Source organism: Bombus flavifrons, chromosome 1, assembly GCF_040668555.2.
Source record: "Bombus flavifrons isolate JBK064 chromosome 1, iyBomFlav1_principal, whole genome shotgun sequence".
In the NCBI taxonomy this organism is placed as follows: Eukaryota; Metazoa; Arthropoda; class Insecta; order Hymenoptera; family Apidae; genus Bombus; species Bombus flavifrons.
The window spans coordinates 10076929-10091237 of record NC_138442.1 but is presented as its reverse complement, the minus strand read 5'-3'; the positions used below and the strand labels follow the sequence as shown (position 1 = coordinate 10091237).

General features: G+C 31.0%; 2 protein-coding genes across 8 annotated transcripts; one reads left to right on the top strand and one right to left on the bottom strand.

Annotated features, from left to right (window-relative positions):
• Positions 1–53: 53 nt before the first annotated feature.
• Positions 54–10091, bottom strand: Ak1 (Adenylate kinase 1). 6 transcript variants are annotated; one of them, XM_069113133.1, is made up of 5 exons: positions 10073–10091; positions 5843–6124; positions 2680–2805; positions 953–1138; positions 54–233 (listed from the first exon to the last, which is right to left on the bottom strand). In XM_069113133.1, exons 2-5 carry the CDS (start codon positions 6026–6028, stop codon positions 156–158), a joined length of 576 nt encoding a protein of 191 aa, XP_068969234.1. In that variant the 5' UTR covers positions 6029–6124; positions 10073–10091; the 3' UTR covers positions 54–155. The 6 variants fall into 6 exon arrangements, with proteins under 6 accessions (XP_068969234.1, XP_068969201.1, XP_068969209.1 ...); XM_069113100.1 differs by lacking the exon at positions 10073–10091 and adding an exon at positions 9775–9984 and having other exon boundaries at positions 5843–6139; XM_069113108.1 differs by lacking the exon at positions 10073–10091 and adding an exon at positions 9775–9984.
• CCT7 (chaperonin containing TCP1 subunit 7) lies at positions 6483–14307 on the top strand. 2 transcript variants are annotated; one of them, XM_069113041.1, is made up of 7 exons: positions 6483–6820; positions 10991–11070; positions 11668–11928; positions 12160–12489; positions 12572–13044; positions 13115–13384; positions 13463–14307. In XM_069113041.1, the coding sequence occupies exons 2-7, from the start codon at positions 11068–11070 to the stop codon at positions 13752–13754; spliced, it is 1629 nt and encodes a 542-aa protein (XP_068969142.1). In that variant the 5' UTR covers positions 6483–6820; positions 10991–11067; the 3' UTR covers positions 13755–14307. The 2 variants fall into 2 exon arrangements, with proteins under 2 accessions (XP_068969142.1, XP_068969153.1); XM_069113052.1 differs by lacking the exon at positions 6483–6820 and adding an exon at positions 10219–10332.
• Positions 14308–14309: the final 2 nt, after the last annotated feature.

The window sequence follows — 14309 nt, the reverse complement described above, 5'->3', positions numbered from 1 at the left end:
ATCTTTCATAGACTTGTACAAATCAAATATTTGTATAAATATAAATGGATAAGAAACGTAAAATATATTTTATATTTTGATCGTAGACTTCCAAAGAATTATATCGAATGATTTTGACGGTTTTATAGAAGGATCTCTATGAGAGACTTCAGGATCTATTTCAATTTCAACAAAGCATCTAACGCTTTGGAAACTTCGGCGAATATGTCATCCACACTGCCTTCAGCATTGATCTACATGAAACATTGAAGAAGGTTCCGTTATTGCGTCTATTCGTTATCAGGATTTGTTTATATTGAGTTGTTGGAAAAATTCGTAGCATTTTTAATAGTCGATCTATTCTATTCTCTAAATTTAGTCTATTCTGCGTGTCATATGTACTCGATGAGATTTCCGGAAGAATTACTTATACACAAGCGTATACCTTTGCGGAACGCTGCTTGAACACAGTTACTACGTCTAATTGGACAGCAAATACATCGATTAAAGATAAAAAGTTGGTATTGATCGAGAAAAAATACGTCGTTTGCCAACAACAGCAAGAAAAAAAAAAAAGAATGACTTATAAAGAAGAACAAGAGAATCTCTCGAAAAAGCAAACGATCACGAAATTACTCGATAAATCGCTCGATGAAACTCGTCGAAGTGACGCATATCGTGTCATTCGTTTTCCATAAAGATCCAATAATTTCAAATTTTATAAAAATTGATATTGGGTAAAAGACGATGGACACCAAAATTATCATAATTTAACGTAATCGGTTATCGAAGTATGTAGGAGAAAACTATTTGTGAAAACGCAGAACAGCGCGAATTCTGATGTCATGAAAGCTTACTATACATATACATGTACAATATGCACATATGTTCTTTCAAACTCCTTTTCACTACAAACTTTCCAAATAGCCCAATATGTTGAAAAGAATTAGAAAATGATCGCACGAATACTCACTCTTAGAACTTTGTCTTTGTAATGGTTAACGATTTCTCCATTTTTTACGTTAAATATCTGAATTCTCTTTTTGATCGTTTCAAGATTATCGTCAGCTCTTTTCGATACTGCTGCGCGCCCTAGTAGTCTCTTCTCTAATGTTTCGTTCGAAACATCGAAGAAAATGATTAAATCGACAGGACATACCTAAATTCATGAAAACACTCGCGATTAGTCTTGTTTCTCTGTCTCTCTCTCTCTCTCTCTTTTACGTTACCAATTCCCAACTTTCCCTTTCATTTCATAGCGTATTTCATAACTTTTGGTCCATTACTTTATAACACTTTAACACAGACAATATTACGTGTTTGCGTCAAATATACAGTGGATTCCCGTATAACGCGAGTTCATACAACGCAAATCCCTACAACGCGCCAAATACATATAACAAAGCAGAATAATAAATTCATTGAAAGGATCGAACCTGTATGAGCGAAGCCGATTCAACGATTGAAAATGAATATTTAATTCCAACGGAACGAAGGCGTTGGAATGTGATTTTGGACGATTCAGATAGTGATTAACAATCAAGATTGTACAAGTATTTTTCAATTTAAAAAAATATTAAAAAGCATGATGCATAAATTTATGTAATTACATTTTTATTAAATTTCAATAAAATAAGAGATTTTTTACAAACGTTAATAATATGTTTTATTTTTAATCATCTTCGTATATATGCCATTTATTTTTAAACTTCCGTTCTATTTGATGAAACATAGAAGATAAAAGTTGGCACAGCGATAATCATTTCAAACATTTACTTGCTAGGTTATACGCGTTATGTACGAGAAAACTTCCCGTACAGCTCGATTTCCTGTAACGCCAATTCATATAGCACGTAACGTATTAACAGCATTATACGAGAGTCTACTGTATACTGTAGGTGAATAAAAATACGTAAGTTCCATGGAAGTTTAGAAAAGTAAATAAATTTCTCTGTGTTAGCGTGCGACATAGACTCGTTGGTGTTTCGAAACTTCGATAATCTTTCTATTGGGAATTGCTACTGCTTATTGCTATAATTAGACTACGAATATTTGCATTTATAAGAAATTTATTAGAAATGTACAGAATGTACATAGTATCTATTATAAAGATACAGGATGTCTCATCTTTTTCCATAAAACGATGCCGGTATATTGTACCAAGTATATCAAGTAGAAGAAAGAAAAAATCATACAAATCGCACAAGTATGATGGATAATTACTCATAAGTACTTTCTTTGAAAAGATTTTCATATTTTTAGGTTACGCACACTTCCGTTAAAATATTCTTCTTTTTCTACTTTTCATTATTTATTTATACGTATAACAACATGAAACTTCGCTCAATCGCTCATTGGATAAATCCAAGAATTGTATCGTATGTGGCACCTTTTTCTTTCAAATTGGTCATAAATGATAAACAACTGGCAATATTCACTAGAAATACGTTAAAAAAAGTCCATAAATCTGTGGAGTAAATTAAAAAGATACGGTTTTAAACCAAACCGTATGTATCGATGACTAATGTTTCCTCGTGAGACATCTTGCAGAAACTATAAAACCTATAACTATAAAACCATATACTTGAAACAGTATAAAACATTCGCTCATATAAACGTCAACGATTCTTTCTTATAAACATGCGTAGTCTAGTTATACGTAATATGTAATATTTTTATAATCGTCGTGTTAATGCTTACTTTTTTTTCGAAAAGGAGACCTTGTTCTAATTCACGGGGATATCCGTCAATAAGAAATCCAGTTTCTGTAGCTTTTTCCTTCTTAGCCTTTTCCATCCGTTCTCTTATCAGATCCAGTACGATATCCTAGTAAAAAAAGAATATTTTTATACTTTTACGTCATGTAGTCGTACTATGTATATTTTAATTACAGCGTTCTCGTTTGTATACTTTTTATTATTTGTTTTATTTTTATTTTTTAATAGGTTATGGGTTACGAAAGTAGCTTAGGAAAAAGATCAAATACAAACAAGATCGCTGAAACTTTTATTAGCTATCATTTTGTCCATTTCTTAAAAAATAGGCCTATTCAAATATAGTTAATAATCTTTTCTACGTTCTTTTCCATCGTTTTCGCTCATTATATACGTCAAACGTACTCGTCCGATATTAAAAGATACGCCATGTTCGAACAAAGTATGAAATAATGTAAAGACAATTTTATGTTGGACGATCTTTTTAAAGATCTTTTAAATGATTTACGCAGAGTGTATACATACTTGCGATAAATATTTTCTAACTCGTACATACTATTTGTACATTTCAGATCCGTTCAAAATGTTTTCAAAATGGGGAATGAAACACATGACATACGTGTGTGTATGCTATATATATATATATATATATATACTATGTATTCCTGTCTATGTACACGATAGCTATTTGAAAAATTTGAAAAAAAGAGTTTCGTAATATTTTCTAGGCTTGCGTTCGTTCTTTTCAAGAACGAAACAACTGAATAGAATATAGTAATATAGAATGCAGTGTTTTTTTTCCTATAATCAATAACTTGGAAGATAATCGCATGTAAAATCGACTTTACGCGCGTCATTGAAATAACGATTTTTATGTTCGAAGATTCAGGGGTATCCATCTTCCTTACCCAATCGACCTTAAATTTTGCACAGATTAGTGATTTTTATTAATGGAAACTGTTCCGGCAGTCCCTGCGAAACGAATTGTGAAAAAAATATTTTTGCCCAAGAGTAAAAGAGTATATGTATGTACAAGCGTATAGTAGATTAATGACGACGATCCTTAACCTATTCTCACCAGGCCTGGTCAAATGACCGGTTTCAAAATTTCATTAAAAATTGTACATTCATCGTTATTTTTTTCGTTCGTTTAACTTTATGTAAATTCTCATATTAACAAAAATCGAAGAATTGATTAATCAGATAATATAAGAATTTACATAAAGTTAGATGAACAAAAGAAATTATTCCTTGCCAAAAGTATCGCTATTGCAGCTAACATTTTCTTGCGCGTACTTGTATCGTGTCTAACTTGAAACCTCAAACCAGCTGGCGCGTTCGTCTCGAATACATCCCGGACCATCCCTGGTCAGTGGTCGTGTAAAAATACTAACGCGTAAACAGCACAAACACGAGGCGGACACGGAACGGATACCGTTGTGCGGAAATGGATCTTTAATAAGCTTGTGATTCATCTTCGGATAACGAATAAACCATCCATCGCCAGATAACATACAGGGTGCGGACGAATAACATGTACAAGAGAGCACGAAGCGATTTCTTATAAAAAATAAGTACAAAATATGGAATAAAATCTTTTCATTTAAAGTCTAGTTTTTGAAAAAATCGAGTTTGAAAACTTATCAAGTATACTTGAACATGACTAATTACCGACTGGATACGAGTAAATAATTGATAGGATATTATCGTAGAAGCGAAAGTATGTACAAAATATAAAATAAAATATTTTCGTTCAAGGCTTTATTTTTAAGAAAATAGAGTTTGAACATGTTTAGTTAGGAATCGATCTAGTACTTACACGCGTACGATGAATTTTCAAATTTATTTTTTCGGAAACAGAGCGTCTTGAGAAAAAATTTTATTGTACATTTTCTGTTTATTTTTACGCGTAGAATGACCTTCTGTCGATTATACAGTTCTGTCTAGTCCAGAATTAGCTACATTCAAATATACTTGATAAATTTTCAAACTCGATTTTTGTGTAAACTAAGCCTTAAATGAAAAAATTTTATTCTATATTTTGTTCTTATTTTTTCATAAGGAATCACCTCGTGCTCGCTTGTACATATTATTCGGCCGCGCCCTGTATATATTGTCTATAACTTTATCGCTCTACGCTTGACGATTATTTTTGCAGACATGTATCGCATGGTTCGACATTTCTTAAAACTCATATAACGTACGATGACGTACGCGAATTTTAGTCATAGATACCAACTTCGACCGATAACAAACTAAACAAAAATTCTCCATTTTTTATGTATCGTTATATGTATCTGTAAGAAGAGTATTCGTATTTATTACGTATGTACATATAAGTATAGTTTCTATTTAAGGAAAATAAAAACAAAAATGAAAATTACTCGAGTAATTATAACAATAATTGAATATTTTATAGTGAATAATAGATGATACATATATAATGTCGCTATTTGATTAAACATCTATTATCGATAAACAGATAATGCAGAAACCGACAGAGTAAAATCTGGGAACAATCTGGAGATATTACATATGTATGTTACATATGTATCTATATGCTTATAGCATTAATACATCGTTAAACAACGTCTGCACTATTTACATATTTTAATAACTCTTTGTCATTTATTTGGTATTAGGTAGCTTCGTAAGTGCATCCTAAAAAAAACTTGTCTTTCTTGACAATGAATTTCTTCATTTGAAATTTTTTCACCTAGCTTTTATTTTTTAAAAGCTTTTGAAATATTCAGTTTGTTTGTTATAAAAAATGTATTTTGTCAAGATCAGAATATGAGTAAGATAAAATATATTTTTTATGAGTAATTAATATTTCTTATTTATTACTACTATTTACTATTATTCCCTATACTTAATTGCTCTATCTTTAACCGATGTATTTGATATCCAGCTACATGCAGTATCTATTATCGAGTAGAAGAATATTTAAATAACTATTTCGATTCCATTTTCTCTATTTTTCGATTTATGGAAGTAGTCAGTAATGTGGCTTCTAAACGAGTCGTACAACGCATAGGATATAACAGAACAAATCAACTGGCAAAAACAATACGAATACTTTTCAAGCAACTCACAAATTCATGGAATAATCTGACATCGTGTTTAAAACATTACGAAACATTATTTACCGTTGAGACAAATAAACCTTGGGACATGGTTTCCTGTAGCGAAGCTCCTCTGGGACTACCACTGGCAACTTCTTCTCGCAGTAGATCACCGCTGCTTATGTGAAAGAATCCATATTTTGCAATTATTCGTTCGCACTGTGTTCCTTTCCCACATCCTGGCCCACCGATTATCCAGACGGTCTTCATCCTCTCAGATTTTCCCGATGCTTCTCGTACAGTGGATATAAATTCTTGTTCGAGATATAACTTGCAAATGTCCGCTACTGCCGTCTGTTTTTCGTCCTAGCAAGAATGTACCTTTTGCCCATTAATTCAATTCCATCAGATTTTGAACATTATGATGGCGATCTGCTTGGTTAGTTTCCCTAAATGATCGATACGCGAATGTTCCACGGATGATTTCACGTTGCACCAATGTGAAATATTTCACAGATGAATTAGTACACATACGTATGTATTCAATAACGTATTTGCTACCAAAAGAATTCGCATGTCATTGTATACGAAGATCACGAAAGAGGATCACACGACAAGCTCGTTTTTCTTGAATTTCCGATTTTAATATCGCTTCACGTCGAATTTGACTATGACAACACCATCGTGAAAGTGAAAACAAGCCCAAAGGCGTAACGAAATCTTAACAAGGTTATAATACATATAAAAAGGGATGGGATAAGTCAAGTCGGAATAGATACACTGATAAAAGAAGGAAAGCAAGCGAAAAAGAAATGTAGAAGAAAACGATCCAGATACAGTGAAGGGTGTAAATTATAAATTCATTAGAACAACGAGAAGAAAGGAAGGAATAGCACAGATAAGATATGAAAACACAGAAAGATGGAACGTGATAGTTGAAAAAAGATGTGACCTGTGCGGGAACAGATGCGCTAAGACATCTAGTACCAGATTGTAGAAAAGCAGAGGGAGAAATTAGCATAGAGGACGACGCGGAAAGTAGAGGAGGTGAAAAAAGGAAAGGTGAGGATAGAAGATTTTAGAATTCAGAACTTTAAACGGAGAAGGTTACAGATTCGCGAACCATGCCACCATATCATATGGATTAGGATTATACTACTAGCCATTTCAAACGCTAACAACAACCGTTTTAACCTGTTAACTGCGAACTTTAGTATCAAAAATACCTTACAGGGTGCGCAGATAAAATCAAGCAATGACGAGTATACACGTCAAGCGCAGTTAACTGGTTAAATACCTGGTTATCAGGGGATTAACAAAGATATCATGTTCTAATTTTATCTAAGGTTTAGAAGCACGGTTTATATTTCTTTCTTACATCTCTTTTTATGGATTATTATTATGAATTAGCATCCTTGCGATTAGCGAAAATCGTGAAAAGACTAGAAATGACTGCGTTTTACTGATCCATACAACAGACTGCGTCGATTCAATCTTTTTATATTCGCAATATTTTCCAAAAGACAAAGCTAATCTTTAACTTTTTGAATGACATTTAGCAATTAGCCAAGACATATAAGTGCTTTTGGCAAGTATTAATATTATCTTTTATTATGATAGAAATATGATTAATACATATATATATTTCATAACCGCTTTAATTAGAACCATTGATATGCATATATACAGCATATTTAACTACAAGCATTACGACTCGATCTAATAGATCTGATAGATCTACTGTTAAAAGTAAATAATAATTTTCGGGCACAAGTGCTTCGATTAGAAACTCGCTTTTTGTAGAAAATTTAATGTAATTAGTTTGTACTAATACACTGATACCTATTGTATGCTTTCACTTAAGATAATAAAGCTGACTTTGAAATCTTTGAAACATTTCGAAATCTTTAAAAAGGACTCGCACAATATCCAATGTTACTGGACATTAATTCATTCTGCCATGAGAAATTCTTTTCCACGTTCAACTTCGTTACGTTCGATATTCTGCGTATACATGTACACGAGTACGTATACTAAACAATGGGTTGTAAAAAATGATTTCACCGATTATTTTAAAACGTTCTGAGAGGAAATATACTATTGCATTCTGTATGAAACAAATGACATTCAAAGAGTTAAGAGAACATTGATAAATAAATGAGCAAGATCTAAAAAAACAACTAAATAATATATATATATATATATTTATTAATTGTACCTTGTTATATATTTGATCAATATATCTACTTTGCTTCTAATATTCTCTCTAACCGTGTATACTTCCCTTGAACTTTAAGGTAATTTTCATACATGAACGTTTTATGGTAGTAGGATTGAACGTTATGCATTAGCTTCAGCCCATTGACCACATAAATTAACGTTCGTATACGTGATTGTGTTAAAAATACTTGCTAGCGCTAGATTAAACTCATTCCCAGTCTCGAGTGCACATTACGTACGAAAGTACACATTTTTTCCTTTTTTCATCCACATTACGTTGAATTATGAATTTTTACATCGCGTTAATATAGTAAGGAAAATCATTCGTAAAAATACGAATAAATATACAAGATATTTTTACACAATTTAATATTTTTTATCAATTTTAATACTTTTTCGTTTTCTTAATACTCGAGACAATATTACTTTTTTTATAATTTATTTTAATAGATCTAGATGCATGTTCAGTAATTTATATAATTTTGAAAACACTTGAGAAAAATACAGTATTTATTTGTACAGCTGACTTTGTTTATCAGATTGGCTGTTATTCCATCTCGAAATGATGATATCGCTTGAACGATAAACATGATAAGTATTTCATATTTGCTCGTAATAAGGAGATTGAAATTGGCACGTTCTCTGCGAAAGTAAGCTAGCCAAAAATTGCCAAAATTCTACAATTTCTATTATTAAGAAATAAATCAAATTGCCATACTATTATCGTTCGCGCTGCATGTATCAAACTTCTCTATAGTATATGCTTTCAGTAGCTTTTTTCTTACGCTTTCTAACGCAAAAAATGCTCAAAACAGACAAAATTTGTTTTACATAACGATACGAAATTAAAGTTTCGTCAATTTCATTGCTGTTTGTATCTATAACTTCATTCTTGGTTAAAATAAAACACAGCTAATTTATTTATAACAGCTAAAATACAGCTTATTTATGTACTAGATATACGATTATGTATTAAATTTCGTATTACCTACCTACCGCACTCAAGTATAAATACGAGGACAAACGAAATATTTATTCATCTTAAAGAAAGAGTACATGTATATATGAGAGCAAATATGAAATTTGTAATAACTTAAAATTTTTAACTGATAGTGTACTAAACGCACTGTTATATAAATTAACTCGATATTCATTATGATAGCCACTTATTATTATCATTTTATTGTAACGCGTATTAAATAATTAAAATGATAACGGTAATGAAAGTAAAATGAAACAGTAAAAATGGCGCGACTACAGAGCTATGAAAGCGCTATGCAGTATTTTAACAAGACAGAAAGAAACCATCGGAATAAATACAGCGACAACACATGTAACCGCTTACTTACTACTCAAGATCCATCAGATTCAAGATTTCACTATTAACTACTAAAAGTTAAGAGAATACCTAATTAAAGCTTGTCCATTAAAATTTCAAACATATCGATTTTTTATTGGCTCGTCGTCATCAGGTGGGAGTGATTTTACGCATGTGCAATGATGTAACACCAGCATCTTACATTCAAGATGAATACAGTACAAGTACTGTGTTACAAAGTTCATGTAACTCACATCCTTGGCACCTTGAATTTCCTACCATCCTTAATATTACTACACGTAAATATCAATTGAAAAATGTGTAAAATCATTTTAGGGACGACAAGCGTGAAAAACTGCAGCACACACACAATCATATATATAATGTAAAAATTACATTTAGAAGGATAAGCATATGGAATTATATTCGGGAAATGCGATACAAATTCTTTAAGTTTTAAATATTTATTTGCTTTTACCTCGACAATAAAATTATCTTGTTCCGAAACGTACACGAATACACGATTTCGTTGAATTACACTTAAAGTTAATAGTATCGCGCAACACAAGATATACACTTTTTAGAATTTTATCGTTAATTGCCGTCAGAATCGTCAGAAACTTGCGCGCCTCGCTTAAAAGCTCTAACACGACTAGATTAATTTCAGCGCTTACACTGGTCACTCAGGGCGCAGATTATGTAGGTGGTTGTATTGGCATTAGATGTACATATATATATAAAAGTATCCGGTCGAAACTTACAAAGCGAATGCTTACAATGTTTAAAAATAAATATGCGGTAAATGTTGGACCCCAGTTTCTATTCGTGTAATCGGATCACGAATTACACCCACGCCCTCCCAACCCCAACACTCCCCTTCGTACTGTTGACTGGTATTAGACTGTCAGCTGCTGACTCCAAATCCTGCGGTTTTCGTCTGCTTTTGGATGAACGAGCGAAATTTTCTCTTTATTTAAATCAACGCCATCTGTCGCTTGTTTTAAAAAAGCTTACTAAAAACTAAACTGGTGGAATGGTAATATTTATTATTTTATATATATTACTGTCAGGTAAAATAAAAGGCATACATGATATAACATTAGAAGATTGAAGCAAGACTAAAAGCATTGCATAAATGTTATTTATTTTAATCATAGTTATTGTAAAAAAAAATTACGCTTCCAAAGTAGCATGAAATTTTTGCTTTTAAAATGTTAATACAAGAATACGTATATACGTATTACGCTGTACTCGAAAACAATAATTTTGTACAAATTTCGTTTAAACGATTTCGAATATTCGACCTTTTGTGATGGAGGTTATGTAGTAAAATATTAAAAACTAACAAAAGTAAAAAGTCGAATTATCATCTACTTTTTTCATTACTTTGTTATATTTCCTATCCATTATTAAATCACAAAATGTTACATAGTTAGGAATACAGTTAATGTAATTGCATCAATATATACGTATTAAAATGTACACATGTACATACTCCAACTCATGTAATATATTTATTCTATTTTTATGTAATTATCTATTTCAAAAATTATAATTTAAATTATGTCAAACATTAACAGGTTTAAATTCGAGATTTTTATTGGTCAGCCACTTTTTATGAAGCTACTTCCGTTAAGTGTGAACGATACCTAACGCTTGTATCCTAGTAGAATCATCTCGAATACTATTTACAGGTTATTGAAGTAACTTTGCTCAAGCACAGTGACTGAAATTTTAGGAAACTGAAAAGTTATAACGTGGGTTTATAAAAATGGTAAGCTGAGTAAATTTTTTATTTAAATTACAGAAAACATAAAACTTTTACTAAAAAATATGAATTTAGATTTATATTACGAATTTTGTTATAAACCGCTATATGTCGAAAATTAATATGATTTTATGTCAGCAAAATACAGTTCTTTTTAATAATAATGGGGAATTTTATACAAATGAGTTATTAAACTTAGAAAACTAGTAAAGCGAAATACAGAAAAATGAGTATTGCATTATAGCTCTAACCTTATATGGAGATTAATTTCGGCTTACTCCCACAATGTCCATGTGGAAACAATCTAATTAATAGGTGGTGGTATTTCTAAAGTTCCAATAAAAACTGATCAGTTTTATTTACTATAAATATTTAATGTGATAACAAAAGAAAAAAAATATTGTTTCTTAATTCATTTGTCTTGCTGAAATCTGACAGACATCATTAGTTTTTTGCAGCCATAGTGTCATAAAAGCACATGTACATGTATTAAATATAAAATATTAAAAATGGGAAGATACATGAGAGTACATAATTATTGTTATTATAACATCATTAACAATGAATATGTAATTCATTCATATATGTGTATTTTTTTTGTAGCAACCTCAAATAATTTTACTTAAAGAAGGCACAGATGCATCACAAGGAAAACAACAGCTAATATCAAATATAAATGCATGTCAAATAGTAGTAGATGCTGTCAGAACTACTTTAGGTCCTCGAGGGATGGATAAACTTATTGTTGATCAAAATGGAAAAGCAACTATTTCCAATGATGGTGCAACCATTTTAAAACTGTTGGAAATTGTTCATCCTGCAGCAAAGACCCTAGTTGATATTGCAAAGTCTCAAGATGCAGAGGTAAATAATATGTTATAAATATAAACTCTGTAAAAACTTAAAATGTGATGTAATCAAAATATAACATTACTAGTTAATATACAGAGAACAGTATGTTAAGAACTTATAGACTGGTAACGTCTTGAAGATATGTAGTTATCTCAATAATGTTCAAACATTTTATTAAGTTATATTCTATATTAAACTCGTAATTGTTTTATACATGCCTTAATTTTATCACTTATTTTATAGGTTGGTGATGGTACTACGAGTGTAGTTTTATTAGCAGGAGAATTCTTGAAACAAATGAAGCCATTTATTGAAGAAGGAGTACATCCACGTATAATGATTAAAGCTCTTCGTCTTGCACTTCAAGTAGCAATTGAAAAAATAAATGCAGTAAGTGTAAAGATAGATAAGTCTGACCAAACAAAACTAGTGGAACTTTTAGAAGAGTGTGCAGCTACATCTATGAGTTCAAAATTAATTCATCAGCAAAAAGAGTTTTTCAGTCGTATGGTTGTAAAAGCTGTCATGATGCTTGATGAGATGTTACCTCTCAATATGATCGGTATTAAAAAGGTAAATTTATTTGAAAGCTAATTTACACAATATTGTGAAAAATGCTAAGTTACATTTGTTTATTATTACACATATTATATAGGTTTCCGGTGGAGCATTGGAAGATTCAGAATTGATTAAAGGTGTAGCTTTTAAGAAAACATTTTCTTATGCTGGATTTGAAATGCAACCTAAGAAATATCAAGATTGTAAAATCGCTCTATTAAATATAGAATTAGAACTTAAAGCAGAAAGAGACAATGCTGAAATACGTGTGGATAATGTTATGGAATATCAAAAAATAGTTGATGCTGAATGGCAAATTTTATATGACAAGCTTGACAAGATTCACAAGAGTGGAGCACAAGTAGTATTATCGAAATTACCAATCGGTGATGTCGCTACGCAATATTTCGCAGATCGAGACATGTTCTGCGCAGGTAGAGTTCCTGAAGAGGATTTAAAAAGAACAATGAAAGCATGTGGTGGAAGTATTCTAACAACTGTACATGACATCAAAGAATCAGATCTTGGTAGATGTGAAATGTTTGAGGAAAGACAAATTGGAGGAGAAAGGTATTTTAAATGCAACAAATAATCGGACGTTAATAATTAATGATTATTATATCAAAATAATTATTTTTAGATTTAATTTCTTCTATGAAGGATCACGTGCTAAAACATGTACATTTATACTTCGCGGAGGAGCAGAACAATTTTTAGAAGAAACAGAAAGATCTTTGCATGATGCTATCATGGTTGTTAGACGTTTGTTTAAAACAAATGCCTATGTAGCTGGTGGTGGAGCTATTGAGATGCAACTGTCGAAAACATTACGAGATTATTCTCGTGTAATAGCAGGAAAAGAACAACTTTTAATTGGAGCAATAGCTCGTGCACTTGAGGTTATTCCAAGGTACGTATTTTAGTTCAACTTTTATTTTAACATCTATAATTTTAATTTTTTAGAAAATAATAATTATATTAATTTCAGACAACTATGTGATAACGCTGGTTTTGATGCAACAAATATTTTGAACAAATTGCGACAGAAACAACATAAAGGCATGCATACTTATGGTGTTGATATCAACACTGAAGACATTGGTGATAATATGTTAGCTTATGTGTGGGAACCTGCTGTAGTAAAAATTAATGCCTTAACAGCTGCAACTGAAGCAGCATGTCTTATTTTATCTGTTGATGAAACTATAAAAAACCCCAAAAGTAGTCAGGATAATGGACCACATGCTCCAATGGGTCGTGGCATGGGAAGACCAATGTAATAATAAATCGCTTTATTAACTTAAAAAAAAAAAAAAAATGTGCTAATGTATTGCAACAATTCGCTTATATCATTACAAATTATTCAACACAATTTTTACATACTTCTTTTCTATATTGTAATATAAGATAAAATGAATTTCAAAGTCTTGTTCCGGAAATAGTTCAATATTTTATCGCAAAAATATTTTATCACAATCAGGATAATATAGTAACATAATATTATGTTTATCGTATTTTACATATGTACGAGTTACAAGAATACCTACTTTTTATTTATAAAACTGTAAACTATTGATTTAATTGCGAAATTTAATATTAAAAGGAAAAATTCTTTGTATGCTTCACAAAAAATTAAAAGAACATGAAAATATCGCCATTACATTATTGACCTTATAAATGTTAACATCAACGGTAACGGTAACTACTGCTTATTTGTTATTAAATTTCGCCATCATTGTATCATGAAATTCGTAAATAGGTCTCGATTTAGTTTTAATGTAACATTTTACATTTGCTTACTATTTTTAATAAAAAGCATTTCCTGTTTCACAAGT

Bases quoted from the DNA above. Each gene is read 5' to 3' on its own strand.
- Ak1 (XM_069113094.1), bottom strand. From the start codon at position 6,334: ATGCGAATTCTTTTGGTAGCAAATACGTTATTGAATACATAC. The intron at 2,806-5,842 runs GTAAATAATGTT...TTTTTTTACTAG, and splicing joins AAGGTTTATTTGTCTCAACG to GATATCGTACTGGATCTGAT. The intron at 1,139-2,679 runs GTAAGCATTAAC...TCATGAATTTAG, and splicing joins GTCTCCTTTTCGAAAAAAAA to GTATGTCCTGTCGATTTAAT.
- CCT7 (XM_069113041.1), top strand. The intron at 13,045-13,114 runs GTATTTTAAATG...AATTATTTTTAG, and splicing joins AGACAAATTGGAGGAGAAAG to ATTTAATTTCTTCTATGAAG. The intron at 13,385-13,462 runs GTACGTATTTTA...TATTAATTTCAG, and splicing joins GCACTTGAGGTTATTCCAAG to ACAACTATGTGATAACGCTG.